The sequence below is a fragment of the Emys orbicularis genome, chromosome 4 (assembly GCF_028017835.1).
Source record: "Emys orbicularis isolate rEmyOrb1 chromosome 4, rEmyOrb1.hap1, whole genome shotgun sequence".
NCBI lineage: Eukaryota > Metazoa > Chordata > Testudines > Emydidae > Emys > Emys orbicularis.
In genome coordinates this window covers 64237974-64252669 of record NC_088686.1, presented here as the reverse complement: position 1 = coordinate 64252669, position 14696 = coordinate 64237974, and the positions used below count along the sequence as shown (strand labels likewise).

Genomic DNA, 14696 nt, shown 5'->3' with positions numbered 1-14696 from the left:
ATAAAGTACAAAAAAGGATTTTCTGGCACAAGGAAAAAGAAACAAATGAAGGGAAGACACATAGGGAAGGAACAAAGGAAAAGTCAAATTTAAACTTACTACTAGGACACCGTTTGTAATGAGCTTCTCAGGAGGACCAGGACTGAAAAAACAGAACCAAAAAATCAAACCAATTTTATTGAGTTGAAGGAATTTTTTTAAATGAGCACTTGTCAGTGTACAGTTAAGAACAAATGGCTTCCCTGCTTAAAAATTAATGCAAAACACTAATGTATTCTGAGAGCCCTAACATATGGAACAGAAATATGGGCATTCACTAAGCAGATTAAGCAAAACTTTACAAAGTTAGACAATAGAGATACACAGCTGCTATCACATTGAGAAACCAAAAATAAAAAAAAACCTAACACAAAAACTAACAACTGAAGTTTAAAACTTCCTCTTGGGATAAAGACAGTCCATAACAGAGCAGACCACCTAGACTGGTGCCCAGGTCAATGTTCCCTCTATTTTTTTTATGTATTTAGTGTATGTATACTACAGGGGCTACAGACTACATTGAGCACATTTTTGTCCTTGGGTAAGCTTACATTTTTATTTAAGTGAGGATTGTGTGCAGGGTGTGAGGAGGAGTGTGCAAGGGGTATGTGTGAGAGACAGAAAGACAGATGAGGTCATTGTGTGCGCACCAGAGGTGTAGGGATGTGTAAGGTGATTGTGTGTGCATGGGGTAGGGGGATGTAGAGGTGTGTGTGCACATATGTGGTAGGGGAGGGGGTTGTACAGGGGACACTGCCCCAGGGTGGCTACTCCCCAGTATCACACACTAGTCCCTGCAGCCATCCACTCTGCAGCAGCAGTAGCCCAGCCAGGGGCCTGTGCGGGTTATGGGATGTGTCAGACTGCACCTGTCCCAGGCCGAGGTTTTGAGGCCCCCCAGATGGGCAATCCCAGGAAGGCACCTGGCCACAACTTCCTCCCCTGTTGCCTCTCAACAGCAGCAACCACTGCAGCACTGGAAACCAATTGCCAGGCAAGGAGAATGGGGGACAATGCCTTGGCCGCATCAGGCCACACCTCCAGAGCTGCCACTGCCCTGAGCTGGCACCACAGAGCCCAGCCAGGCCCCTCACTGAGCTCCTGCACAAGGGGCATCCCAGCACCGCCACCTCCTTCTGGCCAGGGGAGCATGGAGACCAGGAGCACTTCCACCACTCTGCAGCGGGGAGGTGGGACTGCACACACCCTGTCCTGGGGGTGAGCGGAGCGGGTTCTTAAGGGGCCATACCACATCCCTTCTGGGCCACACAGAGGAGACATGAGTTGCATGGTTTCTGACCTGTGCGACATATACAAGATTACCACACGGCTGCACATGTGTGCAGCTTACAGGGAACATTGGTCCTGGTCCATCTAGATTCATATCCTGCCTGTAGCATGATATGGTGGGAGAGGTATTCATCTGAGCAGCTTTGGCATTGGACTGGTTGCCTCAACTGTTCTGCCATATCTCACCAGTTGGCAGCCTAACAACCTACACTCAATGCAACATACAGGCTCACTCAGGAGCGGCGCCAGGGTTTTTGGCACCCTAAGCGGGGGTCCTTCCGCGCTCCCGGTCATCGTCGGCAATTCTGCGGCGGGGGGGTCCTTCCGCGCTCCCAGTCTTCGGGGCACTTCGGCGGCGGGTCCTGGAGCAAGTGAAGGACCCACGGCAGAATTGCCGCCGAAGACCCGGAGCGCGGAAGGACCCCCCACCGCCGAATTGCCGCCCCCCCAAATCCTGGTGCCCTAGGTGACCGCCTAAATGGAAGCGCCGGCCCTGGGCTCACTCCAACCTCATGGGAGCAGGTGGAGCCCACCCCAGGGTTCTCGTGTTCTCCTGCGGCACTCAGGCCTAGGGTCAGATGGGCTATAGTGAACCATCCCCACTTGAAACCAAGTGCTATGGAAGCCACAAATGTCTTTGCCTCAGATCAACCTGATTTGTGATTAACTGTAGTGGAAGCCAGCACATGATCCATAAGAGAAGCAAAAACCACTATAAATACAAATTATGCAATGCTTTAAAGTGGGAGGAAATATCCCGTCTGACTACTCCAGATTATTTACATCATGGTCATCTAGGAATCCTGAACAAGGATCAGGATCCCATTGTGCTAGGCACTATACAGACAAGCAATAATAAAAGACAATCTTTGCCCCAGAGAGCTTACAGTCTAAGGCCTCAATCCTGCGAACACTTATGCATGTGTTTATTTATTACTGTGAGTAAATCAATGGGACTACACTCAGTAGTAAAGTCAGTGAGACCACTGAAATCAATGGGACTACTCATGGCAGTTGTAATAAAGTAAGTTTGCTGTGTTGGTCCCAGGATTTGAGAGAGACAAGGTGGGTGAGGTAATAGCTTTTATTGGACTAACTTCTGTTGGTGACACACACAAGCTTTTGAGCTACACAGTTCTTCTTTAGGTCTGGGGAAGGAAATCTCAGACACTTTGATTTCACAGTAAAGTAAGCACAGGCATAAGTGTTTACATAGATTTTTAGGCCAGAAGGGATCATTATAATGATCTAGTCTGACCTCCTACATAACAAAGGTCATAGAATTTCACCTAATGATTCCTGCAGCAAGCCTATAACTTCTGTTTGAGTTATAGCATATCTTTGGGGAAAACATACAATCTGAATTTAAAGACTGCATGATGGAGAAATTGTTCCAATGGTCAGTTACTCTCATTGTCAAAAAAATGTATCTTATTTCTAGTCTGAATTTGTCTAGCTTCAGCTTTCTCGTTATGATTTTTTCTGCTAGATTATAGAGCCATATATTATCAGAGATCTCTTCCTTATGTAGGTACTTGCAGAAGATGCTTATGTCACCTCTTAACTTTCTCATAGATAAAACTAAATAGTTCTTAAAGTCTCTTATCCTAAGGCATGTTTTTCATTCTTTTTCATTCCATTCTTTTCTAATCATTCTTGTAGCTGTTTTCTAAACCATTTCCAATTTTTCAACATTCTCTTTGCAATGTGGTCACCAGAACTGGACGCATTATTCCACCAGTGGTCTCACTAATGCATACCACCACCTCCTTACTTGATATTCTCCTTATTTTATACATCCAAATACCTCATATGCCCTCTTAGCTACAACATCGCACTGGGAGCTCATGGTAGTTATCGACCATTACTCCTAAATCTTTTTCAGTGCCACTGCAATCCAGGATACCCTCTCTCATCTTCTAAGTGTGACCTGCATTCTTTACTCTAGACCTTGCCTCTGCCTGTATTAAAATACATCTTGTTCAAAAGAGTCCACCTTACCATGCAATGCAAATTGGTTTCTATAAACTGACTTATCCCGATGTTATTTACCATTCAACCTATTTTTGTGTCCTCTGCAAATCTTATCAGCAATAATTTTCTGTTTTCACCTAGATCATTGATAAAAATACTGAATAGCACTGGACTGAGAACAGACCCCTGTCCACTAGAAACACCTGCAATAGGTGTACAAAACAGATAAATGGAGTCAACGTGTGATGGGATAATGAGGTAAAAATAAAACAAAGTTAAGCAGTAAAATTGTAATCTCAACTCTCCTCTTCTTTTGTTTTTAAATGGAGGAGGAGGTTGATACATTTCCAGTATTACATTCACGTTGATCCTTGTTGTGAATTTGTTATTAGCACCTTACCAGTCTACACATACCACTCAAGGGCCTACAACTTTGGACTTTTTACTCACATTTTCTCCATCTTGAATTCTACTTCCAGAGACTCCTGTTTCTGAAAAGAAAAAGGAACAATAAGCATCTGTGGTATCAACCCATTCAGACCAGAACTATCCTAGCTTTACTTTCTGGACAAATCTCTTCGACCAGACCCTTGATGGACTATCAGGGATGTTATCAGATTATGCTTCCCTTTATTGCTGGCCAATGAAAATGAGAATCAAATGAAAGGAAACCCACAGAACCTGGCAAAACAAACCCCCCATCCCCCTGAAATAATTGTGTCATTTAGGAAATGTATGAGTTTTCCTCAGGTTTTTTCACCAATTTTTCACATTTTTAGGGAAGCATCTGAGCATGGGGAGAGTAAAATTAAGTCAAAGGGTAGAAAGCTATTGATTTGGACCACATAAGATAAATAGCACTTTGGACAGGCCTAAATGATAACAAGTTGTCAACATTTTTTAGCCTCTCACAAAGATGATGGCATAACAGAGAATAAATGTTTTTTTCTGAATCTATGAAAAGAGATTTTTGCTGCCATTGCTAACAAACATTTAATGAAACAGGACAGGGGTATCAGCTCATGTAAAGCCAAAGCCAGGTCAGTACGAGAAGCAGATGAGACAGCAACATCAGGATCAGCTCTCCTAAAATTTCAGTTCTTACCTCTGATTTCAAAGAGAATATCTCATAGGCTACCTCTCCAGGCCTGACTTTAGCAACATCAAACATAACAGTGAATTGTGCGTCATCTTTGGTGAGTGAATCGTCATCATAGACTGTCAATTCTAGGATATTCTGGAAGCAGAAGGGAAGATGTGTAAGAATTCTATACCCTCGTTAAAAGAGACAAAAAATTAGGTAAACTTTGTTACATTATCTTTCAGCTGAGAGAAGAGAAGAACAAAGAAGGCAGTGCATTCCTTCATGAGCCTAGCAATGTGGAACTCAGTCATTAACTAAATTCCAAGAAACTGGTGCATAATGATTCAGTCAGTGTCTTTTCAATCATCTATTGTATCCTGTGATGGGGAAAATGGTACCTCTCTGGAGAGCCTTTGCTGTCACCCAATTCAAGGACCAATGATTTCAGCTTCTCCATAACCAAGATTGTCTCAAATAAATCACCTAATCTCTGTTTTACTCTGCACAATCAGCTCTTTGGAATTCGGTCTCAAGAGCATTTCCCTAATTTGTCTACTCTGTTTGATCAGCAGGATTTAAAGTGAAGCCTCTGGACTCTTCATAAGGATGAATTCTCATTGTCTTAACTACCTTGACCTCATTCTGGATCCTGAAGTAAAAGGTCTCATTCCAGACAGGATCATCAGTTTTCTTGATGGTTTTGGTCTTGACCTTTTTATTTGAAGCTGTTGGCAGCCACAGGCTCACGTAGCAATCAGATACAGTGACTGCAAAAGAAAAAGAAATGACATGCCAGTATTTTATATCAAATACTTAAAACTTGTTACAGTCTTAGGCCTGGTCTACACTACCCGCCTGAATCGGCGGGTAGAAATCGACCTCTCGGGGATCGATTTATCGCGTCCCGTCAGGATGCGACAATCGATCCCCGAATCGACGCTCTTACTCCACCAGCGAAGGTGGGAGTAAGAGCCGTCGACGGGAAGCCGCGGAGGTCGATTTTGCCGCCGTCCTCACAGCGGGGTAAGTCGGCTGCGATACGTCGAATTCAGCTACGCTATTCACGTAGCTGAATTTGCGTATCTTAAATCGACCCCCCCCCCCCCCCCGTTGTGTAGATGTAGCCTTAGAAGCAGACATGAATGACATTACCTAGCAGGCTTTGGGGAGAAAAGAGAAATTGTCTATTCTAGAGAAGGGGAGAGAGAGAGATGGATGGATGGATGGATGATACCACAGAGCTGTGCTCCATCCAATATCTGTCTCTGACACTGGCTAGTACCTGATGCTTCAGAGGAAGGTACAAAAAACCCTACAGTGCACAGTTATTAAATAACCTGCCCACACAGAAAGTATCTTTCTAGCCCCATTAGAAGTTAGCTTATGTCCTGGAGCACAATGGCCACTTATTTCCCTTCAGAAGCTCTAGGCTATTTTTTAATCTTTATTATTATTATACATCCAGATATTCTTATTAACCACACACACTTATTTGAATCATTGTGGAAGCTCACTCAACTGCCTTTTTGCTCAGGGACTTGGTTGTAACATTCTATCTGAAAAAACTCCAAGACACAAAAGGCCACTCAAAGATACATAGTGTCAGGTCTGTCTTGAAGCCAGGACTGGGCCAATATTCTGCATGGCTTTGTGAAGTGAGAGGTGTGGGGTCTCAGACATATTTCCATAACTCGCATAACACATCTTGGAGTGGGATGGTTTAACTGGACAGAACAAGGATGCTTTAGCTTAGGGGAAAGTGCAGGAGAGGACAGTTAAGCAACTGGAGGAGGGGGGTCAGAGTGCCTGCCTTTACTGGGGATATTCAAAAGGATTTCTCATCAACTATGGAGGACCTCTGCAAATGGGAGGTGAGAGGGTCCCAGAGTACATCTGTGATGGGTTGGACTCCCCTTCCAGGGTGCCACCTGATGTGCCCCAACCCTCATCCCTGACCCCCCTCTCAGAGCCAGCACCCCAAACCCCTCTTCTGCACCCCAAACCCCCTCCAGTGCCCCAAGCCCCAGCCCTGACCCCCCTCTCAGAGCCAGCACCCTGTACCCTCTCTTGCACCCCAACACTGTGTCCCAGCCCAGAGCCCCCTCCTGCACCCAAACTCCCTCCTAGAGCTTGCACCCCTCACCCCCTCCTGCACCCCAACCCCTTGCCCCAGGCTCAGCCCAGAGCCCCCTCCCACACTGCGAACCCCTGGGCTCTGTCTGTTACAGCTGTCCCCCTCCTGCATTCCTTTTTCCCCCTCTCCTTTCTGTTTGTCCTGTGTGGCCGCCCCTCCTGGCCATTGTGCTAACTAAAGTCACAGCCCTATTCATAGGAATGGCTTGTATAGACTAACCGGAGCCATTGCTCTGTCTAGGGAGGGGGCTTCTTGCTTCTTTGTTTGGTTCCTTTGTTCAGACCCAGGCTCGGTGTGGGGGGCGCTGCCCAGAAATGCAAGACCTGAAGTGGCCAACTAATTAAGCATATGAGTCATACCTATGGCTCAGAACATGCCCAGGCATGCCTATGCTTACCTGCAGCCTTTCCCTGCCTTCTCTCCTCCCCTGTATCAAGAGGAGCCAATCAAAAGTACTGGTGGGAAACTGCCTGAGTTTGCCTTTAAAGCCGGACATTTTCTGATCAGACCTTGGAGAAGGTCCTTGCTTTGCCACCTGGTCTGATCAGCTAGGGGTCTTTGGGGGGCCTCTCCCCGCTCTCGTTTGTTTTTGAGCGTACCCCCGTTTTTAAACTCCCCTCCCACGAACAACGAATTTGTGCCTGGAGATCTCCTGATTATTGTAAGCGAATTGAGTCCTCTCTCCATCCTCCGATGCTACTGCCGTTCCTGTCTCTGTGCTTGCTGCTGTCCTGGGGAATGGTAAGAACTCCCTCTTGCAAACTCCCCCTGTCCTAGCTGCTGGCCTTGTTTCCCCAGCAGACAGACTCAAGCTAACTCCTTGGTCTGTATCTGTAATCTGTTTCTGGCTCCGCAGCGCCTTTGCTGCTAGAAATAAGCCTGTGCCGCTGCTAGGCTGTGCCTTCCTGGACTGTATCCTGGGCTGCCGGCTTGCAGCCACCCCACTGCTGCGGCCACCACTAGTTAACCCCACCTCCCACCCCCGCGGGTTGTACCCTGGGCACACACCACTCTGCCCTCTGGAACTGCTCCCCCTCCCGATCAAAGAAGTGGCAGGGAGTGTAAGGTGCACCTATTAGAATCAGGTTCTTAGTCCAGATAAGTTGTAATTTCATTTTGCATAGCTGTGGTTAAGTTAGGTTTAAAGAATTGTTTGTATTGTGCTCTGTAAGTTAGGTTTAAAAAATTGTTGCATTGTGTTCTGTTACTTGCTAATTTGTGTAGTCTTGGTTAAGCTAGATCATAGATAAGATTTTGCTGTGTTCTGTATAATTGTGGTTAAGTCTGTCTTCCCGCTACCCCCCCCCCCCCCCGAGCTTGCCCGTGTCTCCCCCCGAGCTCCCCAGTCACTCGTTGCAGTCTCTCTGCTGTTTAAACTTACAGCCTGTCTGCTCTCTGTGTCTCCCTGAGTTTAAATCTCCCTCCGCAGCGCCTCTGCCTTTGGTCTCCACTCCACCACGTGCTCCTCTTCCCCCATCCCCCAACCTCATTCCTCTACCACTGCCTTTCTCTCTCTCTCTCTCTCTTTTAATCCCTTCCCCCACCTGCTCACCCCGCTCCTACTGCTGCCAAACCTCAATTGTATTACTAAAGTCATAGAATCATAAAATATCAGGGTTGGAAGGGACCTCAGGAAGTCATCTAGTCCAACCCCCTGCTCAAAGCAGGACCAATTCCCAACTAAATCATCCCAGCCAGGGCTTTGTCAAGCCGGGCCTTAAAAACCTCCAAGGAAGGAGACTCCACCACCTCCCTAGGTAAAGCATTCCAGTGCTTCACCACCCTCCTAGTGAAATACTGTTTCCTAATATCCAACCTAGACCTCCCCCACTGCAACTTGAGACCATTGCTCCTTGTTCTGTCATCTGCCACCACTGAGAACAGCCGAGCTCCATCCTCTTTGGAACCCCCCTTCAGGTAGTTGAAGGCTGCTATCAAATCCCCCCTCATTCTTCTCTTCTGGAGACTAAACAATCCCAGTTCCCTCAGCCTCTCCTCATAAGTCATACGCTCCAGACCCCTAATCATTTTTGTTGCCCTCCGCTGGACTCTTTCCAATTTTTCCACATCCTTCTTGTAGTGTGGGGCCCAAAACTGGACACAGTACTCCAGATGAGGCCTCACCAATGTCGAATAAAGGGGAACGATCACGTCCCTCGATCTGCTGGCAATGCCCCTACTTATACAGCCCAAAATGCCGTTAGCCTTCTTGGCAACAAGAGCACACTGTTGACTCATATCCAGCTTCTCGTCCACTGTGACCCCTAGGTCCTTTTCTGCAGAACTGCTACCTAGCCATTCGGTCCCTAGTCTGTAGCAGTGCATGGGATTCTTCCGTCCTAAGTGCAGGACTCTGCACTTGTCCTTGTTGAACCTCATCAGGTTTCTTTTGGCCCAATCCTCTAATTTGTCTAGGTCCCTCTGTATCCGATCCCTACCCTCTAGTGTATCTACCACGCCTCCTAGTTTAGTGTCATCGGCAAACTTGCTGAGAGTGCAATCCACACCATCCTCCAGATCATTAATAAAGATATTAAACAAAACCGGCCCCAGGACCGACCCTTGGGGCACTCCGCTTGAAACTGGCTGCCAACTAGACATGGAGCCATTGATCACTACCCGTTGAGCCCGACGATCTAGCCAGCTTTCTATCCACCTTACAGTCCATTCATCCAGCCCATACTTCTTTAACTTGGCAGCAAGAATACTGTGGGAGACCGTATCAAAAGCTTTGCTAAAGTCAAGGAATAACACATCCACTGCTTTCCCCTCATCCACAGAGCCAGTTATCTCATCATAGAAGGCAATTAGGTTAGTCAGGCACGACTTCCCCTTGGTGAATCCATGCTGACTGTTCCTGATCACTTTCCTCTCCTCTAAGTGTTTCATAATTGATTCCTTGAGGACTGCTCCATGATTTTTCCAGGGACTGAGGTGAGGCTGACTGGCCTGTAGTTCCCCGGATCCTCCTTCTTCCCTTTTTTAAAGATGGGCACTACATTAGCCTTTTTCCAGTCATCCGGGACCTCCCCTGATCGCCATGAGTTTTCAAAAATAATGGCTAATGGCTCTGCAATCTCATCCGCCAACTCCTTTAGCACCCTCGGATGCAGCGCATCCGGCCCCATGGACTTGTGCACGTCCAGTTTTTCTAAATAGTCCTGAACCACTTCTTTCTCCACCGAGGGCTGGTCACCTTCTCCCCATATTGTGCTGCCCAGTGCAGCAGTCTGGGAGCTGACCTTGTTTGTGAAGACAGAGGCAAAAAAATCATTGAGTACATTAGCTTTTTCCACATCCTCAGTCACTAGGTTGCCTCCCTCATTCAGTAAGGGTCCCACACTTTCCTTGACTTTCTTCTTGTTGCTAACATACCTGAAGAAACCCTTCTTGTTACTCTTAACATCTCTTGCTAGCTGCAACTCCAAGTGTGATTTGGCCTTCCTGATTTCACTCCTGCATGCCTGAGCAATATTTTTATACCCCTCCCTGGTCATTTGTCCAATCTTCCACTTCTTGTAAGCTTCTTTTTTGCGTTTAAGATCAGCAAGGATTTCACTGTTTAGCCAAGCTGGTCGCCTGCCATATTTACTATTCTTTCTACACATCGGGATGGTTTGTTCCTGCAACCACAATAAGGATTCTTTAAAATACAGCCAGTTCTCCTGGACCACTTTGCCCTTCATGTTATTCTCCCAGGGGATCCTGCCCATCTGTTCCCTGAGGGAGTCAAAGTCTGCTTTTCTGAAGTCCAGGGTCCGTATTCTGCTGCTCTCCTTTCTTCCTTGTGTCAGGATCCTGAACTCGACCATCTCATGGTCACTGCCTCCCAGGTTCCCATCCACTTTTGCTTCCCCTACTAATTCTTCCCTGTTTGTGAGCAGCAGGTCAAGAAAAGCTCTGCCCCTAGTTGGTTCCTCCAGCACTTGCACCAGGAAATTGTCCCCTACACTTTCCAAAAACTTCCTGGATTGTCTGTGCACCGCTGTATTGCTCTCCCAGCAGATATCAGGGTGATTAAAGTCTCCCATGAGAACCAGGGCCTGCGATCTAGCAACTTCTGCTAGTTGCCAGAAGAAAGCCTCGTCCACCTCATCCCCCTGGTCTGGTGATCTATAGCAGACTCCGACCACGACATCACCCTTGTTGCTCACACTTCTCAACTTTATCCAGAGACACTCAGGTTTTTCTGCAGTTTCATACCGGAGATCTGAGCAGTCATACTCCTCTCTCACATACAACGCAACTCCCCCACCTTTTCTGCCCTGCCTGTCCTTCCTGAACAGTTTATATCCATCCATGATAGTACTCCAGTCATGTGAGTTATCCCACCAAGTCTCTGTTATTCCAATCGCATCATAGTTCCCTGACGGTGCCAGGACTTCCAGTTCTAGCATAAACCCCCATTGGTTACCCTTTTCCTTTCTAACACACCTCACATTTTACATTTACACCACTGTGACATATTTTTACCTAGAGTTGTTGGTTATTTAACACATTTTACCCATAACTGTTAGTTGGTTATATGCTGCTGTGACACACCCTTTACATAGAAACTGTTAGCTACCTGTTACATTTATACTTCAGTGTTAATTGGTTACCAACTGTATTGTACCCCACTATTGAAACCCCCTATCCTATTTACTAAAAGAAACCCCTCCCCAATTGTCTACCTTAACAAACCCCATACCCCTCACTATTGAATTTTCCCTGTTTTTACATTTTCTTAATGAAGTTTATTTTGCACCCCACCAGTGCAGTAGTTGTCCCCCAAGATCCCCTACCTGCTGGCAGGGTCAGGCTCCAGCCTAGAGCCCGCATCCCCTTCCGAACCCCAGCTCCCTATCCCAGCCCGGTGAAAGCGAATGAGGATGGGGGAGAGCGAGCAACGGAGGGGGGGGGATGGAGTGAGTGGGACAGGGCTTTGGGGAAGGGGCAGAGTAGATCCTGGGTTGCCCTTAGATTCAAAAAGTGATCTTGGGTGTAAAAAGGTTGGAGACCACTGCACTAAGAAATACTGGCTACAAATCATAATTTCTCACCCTAAATATTGTTTCAAGGAGGTTTCAAAGTTTCTTGAAGGTAAACTGCACTGCTTGCAGCATAAATCTGTAGAGATTCCTTTTGCAGGCTGACCTTTCTTGCCTGGGGTCAGCCCCTGCCCTCCCCCCCACTTAAGATCCTTTGTTTCTTCAGGTGTTTTCAGCAGTCTTCCTTCTTGGGCAGGGAGGCAGTGGAGAAGAGCCCTGATTAACTCACTCCCCAGCCTTAAATAGGATTTGCATATGGCAGGAATCCGTTGTTTCCTAGTTTGATCCCCACCCCCTTCCCGTGGAAAAGTACCAGCATTTCAGGATGGAATCCTGTACAAAGTGACATGATCACATGACCCTACAGTGTGAAAGCAGCATCCCAGGAAACTGCTCAGGAAGGAGGGAAATTAGTATCTAAAGTCCTAGTTTCCTTCCAAATGGCCCATCCAGGCTGTTTGCATACTGTCTGGTGGGTGTTTCCCAGGTGAAAACACAGTTGTAACTATTACATAGTCAATATTTCTAGCTTCAGATACAGAACGGATAACATGCATACAAATTGGATACTCACATTCAGGAAATCATAACCTTTCCAATGATATCTCACATGACCCATCTTGCATAAAACATATCTTAGGGTTGCCATATTTATATCATAACAATATTTCTATAAAGAATATGGGGCATAATGTCACAACATCTTTCAAAGGGGGCCACAGTAGGCCATTGAGAGGGGGAATATGTAGGGAGGGAATGCTAATTAAGAGGGGCTTTCACAAAAGAGACCCATTTTGGCTGCATACTCAGCACATATTTAGGACTGGCCCAGCAGATTGCTTTTCTTATCAAGGGAGAATCAATATAATTTTGTGTGGCTGAGAATCTGGAGACTGCAGAGACCCCAGAACACAGAGGGGCTTAGGCTGCCCAGAATTCTCTATCTTGCCCTGAGACACTAGAGATTCTGAGTATCAGAGGGGTAGCCGTGTTAGTCTGGATCTGTAAAAAGCAACAAAGAGTCCTGTGGCACCTTATAGACTAACAGACGTATTGGAGCATAAGCTTTCATGGGTGAATACCCACTTCGTCAGACGCATCTGATGGAAATTGAAATAGAGATTCTGAGTGTCTGTTGTACCTTATATCATCTTTTTAAAGCATGTGGAACATTTGCATTTCACACAGTCTGGCTGGTGAAACTCCAGTCTATGAGTTGATTTATCCACATGTGAAAACCATAAACAAACTGTCCCAAGCAGATTAACAGACTGCAATGACTGACTGCAAGGGACAATCAAAAGGACCCATAGTTGGGAGTCTTCTGTCCCACTAACTCCCTGAAAGACTATGTCCTCACATCTGCAGGTACTTCAGGCCCCCCCAGTAATAATCCAGGTGCAACCTCTTTAATTACACTGCATTTGCTTCTCACATATATTGCTCACAGTCAGTGAGCCCTGGGGAGTACTGACGGAAGAACACAACTCACAGAGGTCTTTCGAGGTGATGTTCCTGGCTCGTATGACTCTCACAGAGAGCAGGCAGTTGGGAGAGGTTTTGATCTGCAGAGAAACCAAACACGAGTTTCATCAGCATAAAATAACACAACATTAAATATATTCAAAATAGGACAGAAAAAGGCCTTTCTATTTATGGTTTTCTCTTATTCTTCTACTAGCAACTATTGTTCATAGTGGAAGGATACATTGCATGACTACCACCATCACCGTTATCCCCTGAAGACTGGTCTTTAAAAGTTTTCCTCTCCGCCCCCAGGTAAATTTAGAATGAAGGAACCTTGATCTAATTTAATAGCAACAAGTTATGCCAGGGAATGTATCACAGGCTATTGGGTACGTCTTGGATGGATGAAGGTATGAGCTGGGAGGATCCATAGTCTCAGCCTCTGACAACATTTACAGCCAGGCATAACATTTACAGTCAAATCAATGCTGCCTCATCTTCAGACTTCCTGAGTGCATTGATGGCTGTCGAGCATGGTTACGCTGCAGATCTGCTGGCAGCAGTGCATCACTGACCCAAGTTGCGCCAAAACTGAGCATTACATAACACCAACCCTGGCAGCATGTGGCTGCTTGAACGAGCTCTATCTAGATACTTATACTGTACCCCACCATGATATCTGGGCACCTTATAGGTTTCTAGCACTGCATCACCCTGTGATATCAGAGCACTGTCCAGGGATCTAGGCAGTAGGACCCATTTTTCACCAAGTCTCAAGATGGCCTCAATTCAGTGTGCCCACAACTGACTGCGCTATGAAAAATCACATTTGCACACACTAACAGAATAGCTGGGTCCTTGGATGCATTAGTAGCTAAACTTTTCCCCTTCCAGATAGGGTGTTTAATCCTTAATCTAGGTGTGTAGTTACTGTAGTGTTTATTCATAAAGAACTTGCTTTCAAAGGCCTAACCTACATAGGGGAAATTGACCAGCATAGCTATTCTGAAATAATACAGCTATAAAAGAATAACTCTCCTGTGTGGACCCTCTAATTCCCAAATAAAAGTATTTTTATTCCAGAATAATCATCATTCTACTTTGGGAATAGTTCACTCAACAATAGCTATGCCAGTCAATTTCCCCATGTGGACAAGGCCTAACAAACAAGGAAATTGGCTTCCCAACTGTTCCTCTGAGCCAATCACAAGAGTTTGACTTACACATCTTCACATGCAAAGACTTATTAACATCTGAATGCTGGATTGTACAACCAGTATTTCTGGTGGGATTTCATTAACATCCTAATACGAGGTTTTAAAACTAACGACACCTCCAGCACAATATGGGCCATCGTCTACTCTCAGAACTTGTCCACACTGGAGAAATTAAACAATAAATTGTCCCCTTCAATCAGTACAAATGGTCTTGTGTTCAGATACAAAAAGTACTACAATCAATTGTTGGGAGGGCAAATAAACACAGCAAGTGCCCTGGGATTGTATAGGGCAAACAACAACAGAGTCCCAGTTGCTGCAGGCTGAATCAATTGAGTGGCAGCACGGACGAATCTTTGTTTCACCAATGATGAGTTGTCAGTTGCGACAGTTGTCACCTTGCCCACTTCCCCCCTCCACCCACCTCTTGGGGTTCTGTGGCATTAGAGTGCACAAGTCTA

At 46.0% G+C, this 14696-nt stretch overlaps 1 protein-coding gene across 1 annotated transcript in view; it reads right to left on the bottom strand.

Moving 5' to 3' along the window:
- Positions 1-14372, bottom strand: part of LOC135877749 (cytosolic phospholipase A2 beta-like) — a 37992-nt gene extending 23620 nt beyond the window's left edge. The window contains exons 1-4 of the mRNA XM_065403302.1: positions 14352-14372; positions 13044-13116; positions 5018-5154; positions 4409-4540 (exon numbers count right to left, since the gene is read on the bottom strand). Coding sequence (XP_065259374.1) covers positions 4409-4540; positions 5018-5154; positions 13044-13116; positions 14352-14372 — 363 coding nt within the window. The remainder of the gene's footprint in view (positions 1-4408; positions 4541-5017; positions 5155-13043; positions 13117-14351) is intronic.
- Between the last annotated feature and the right edge of the window lie 324 nt (positions 14373-14696).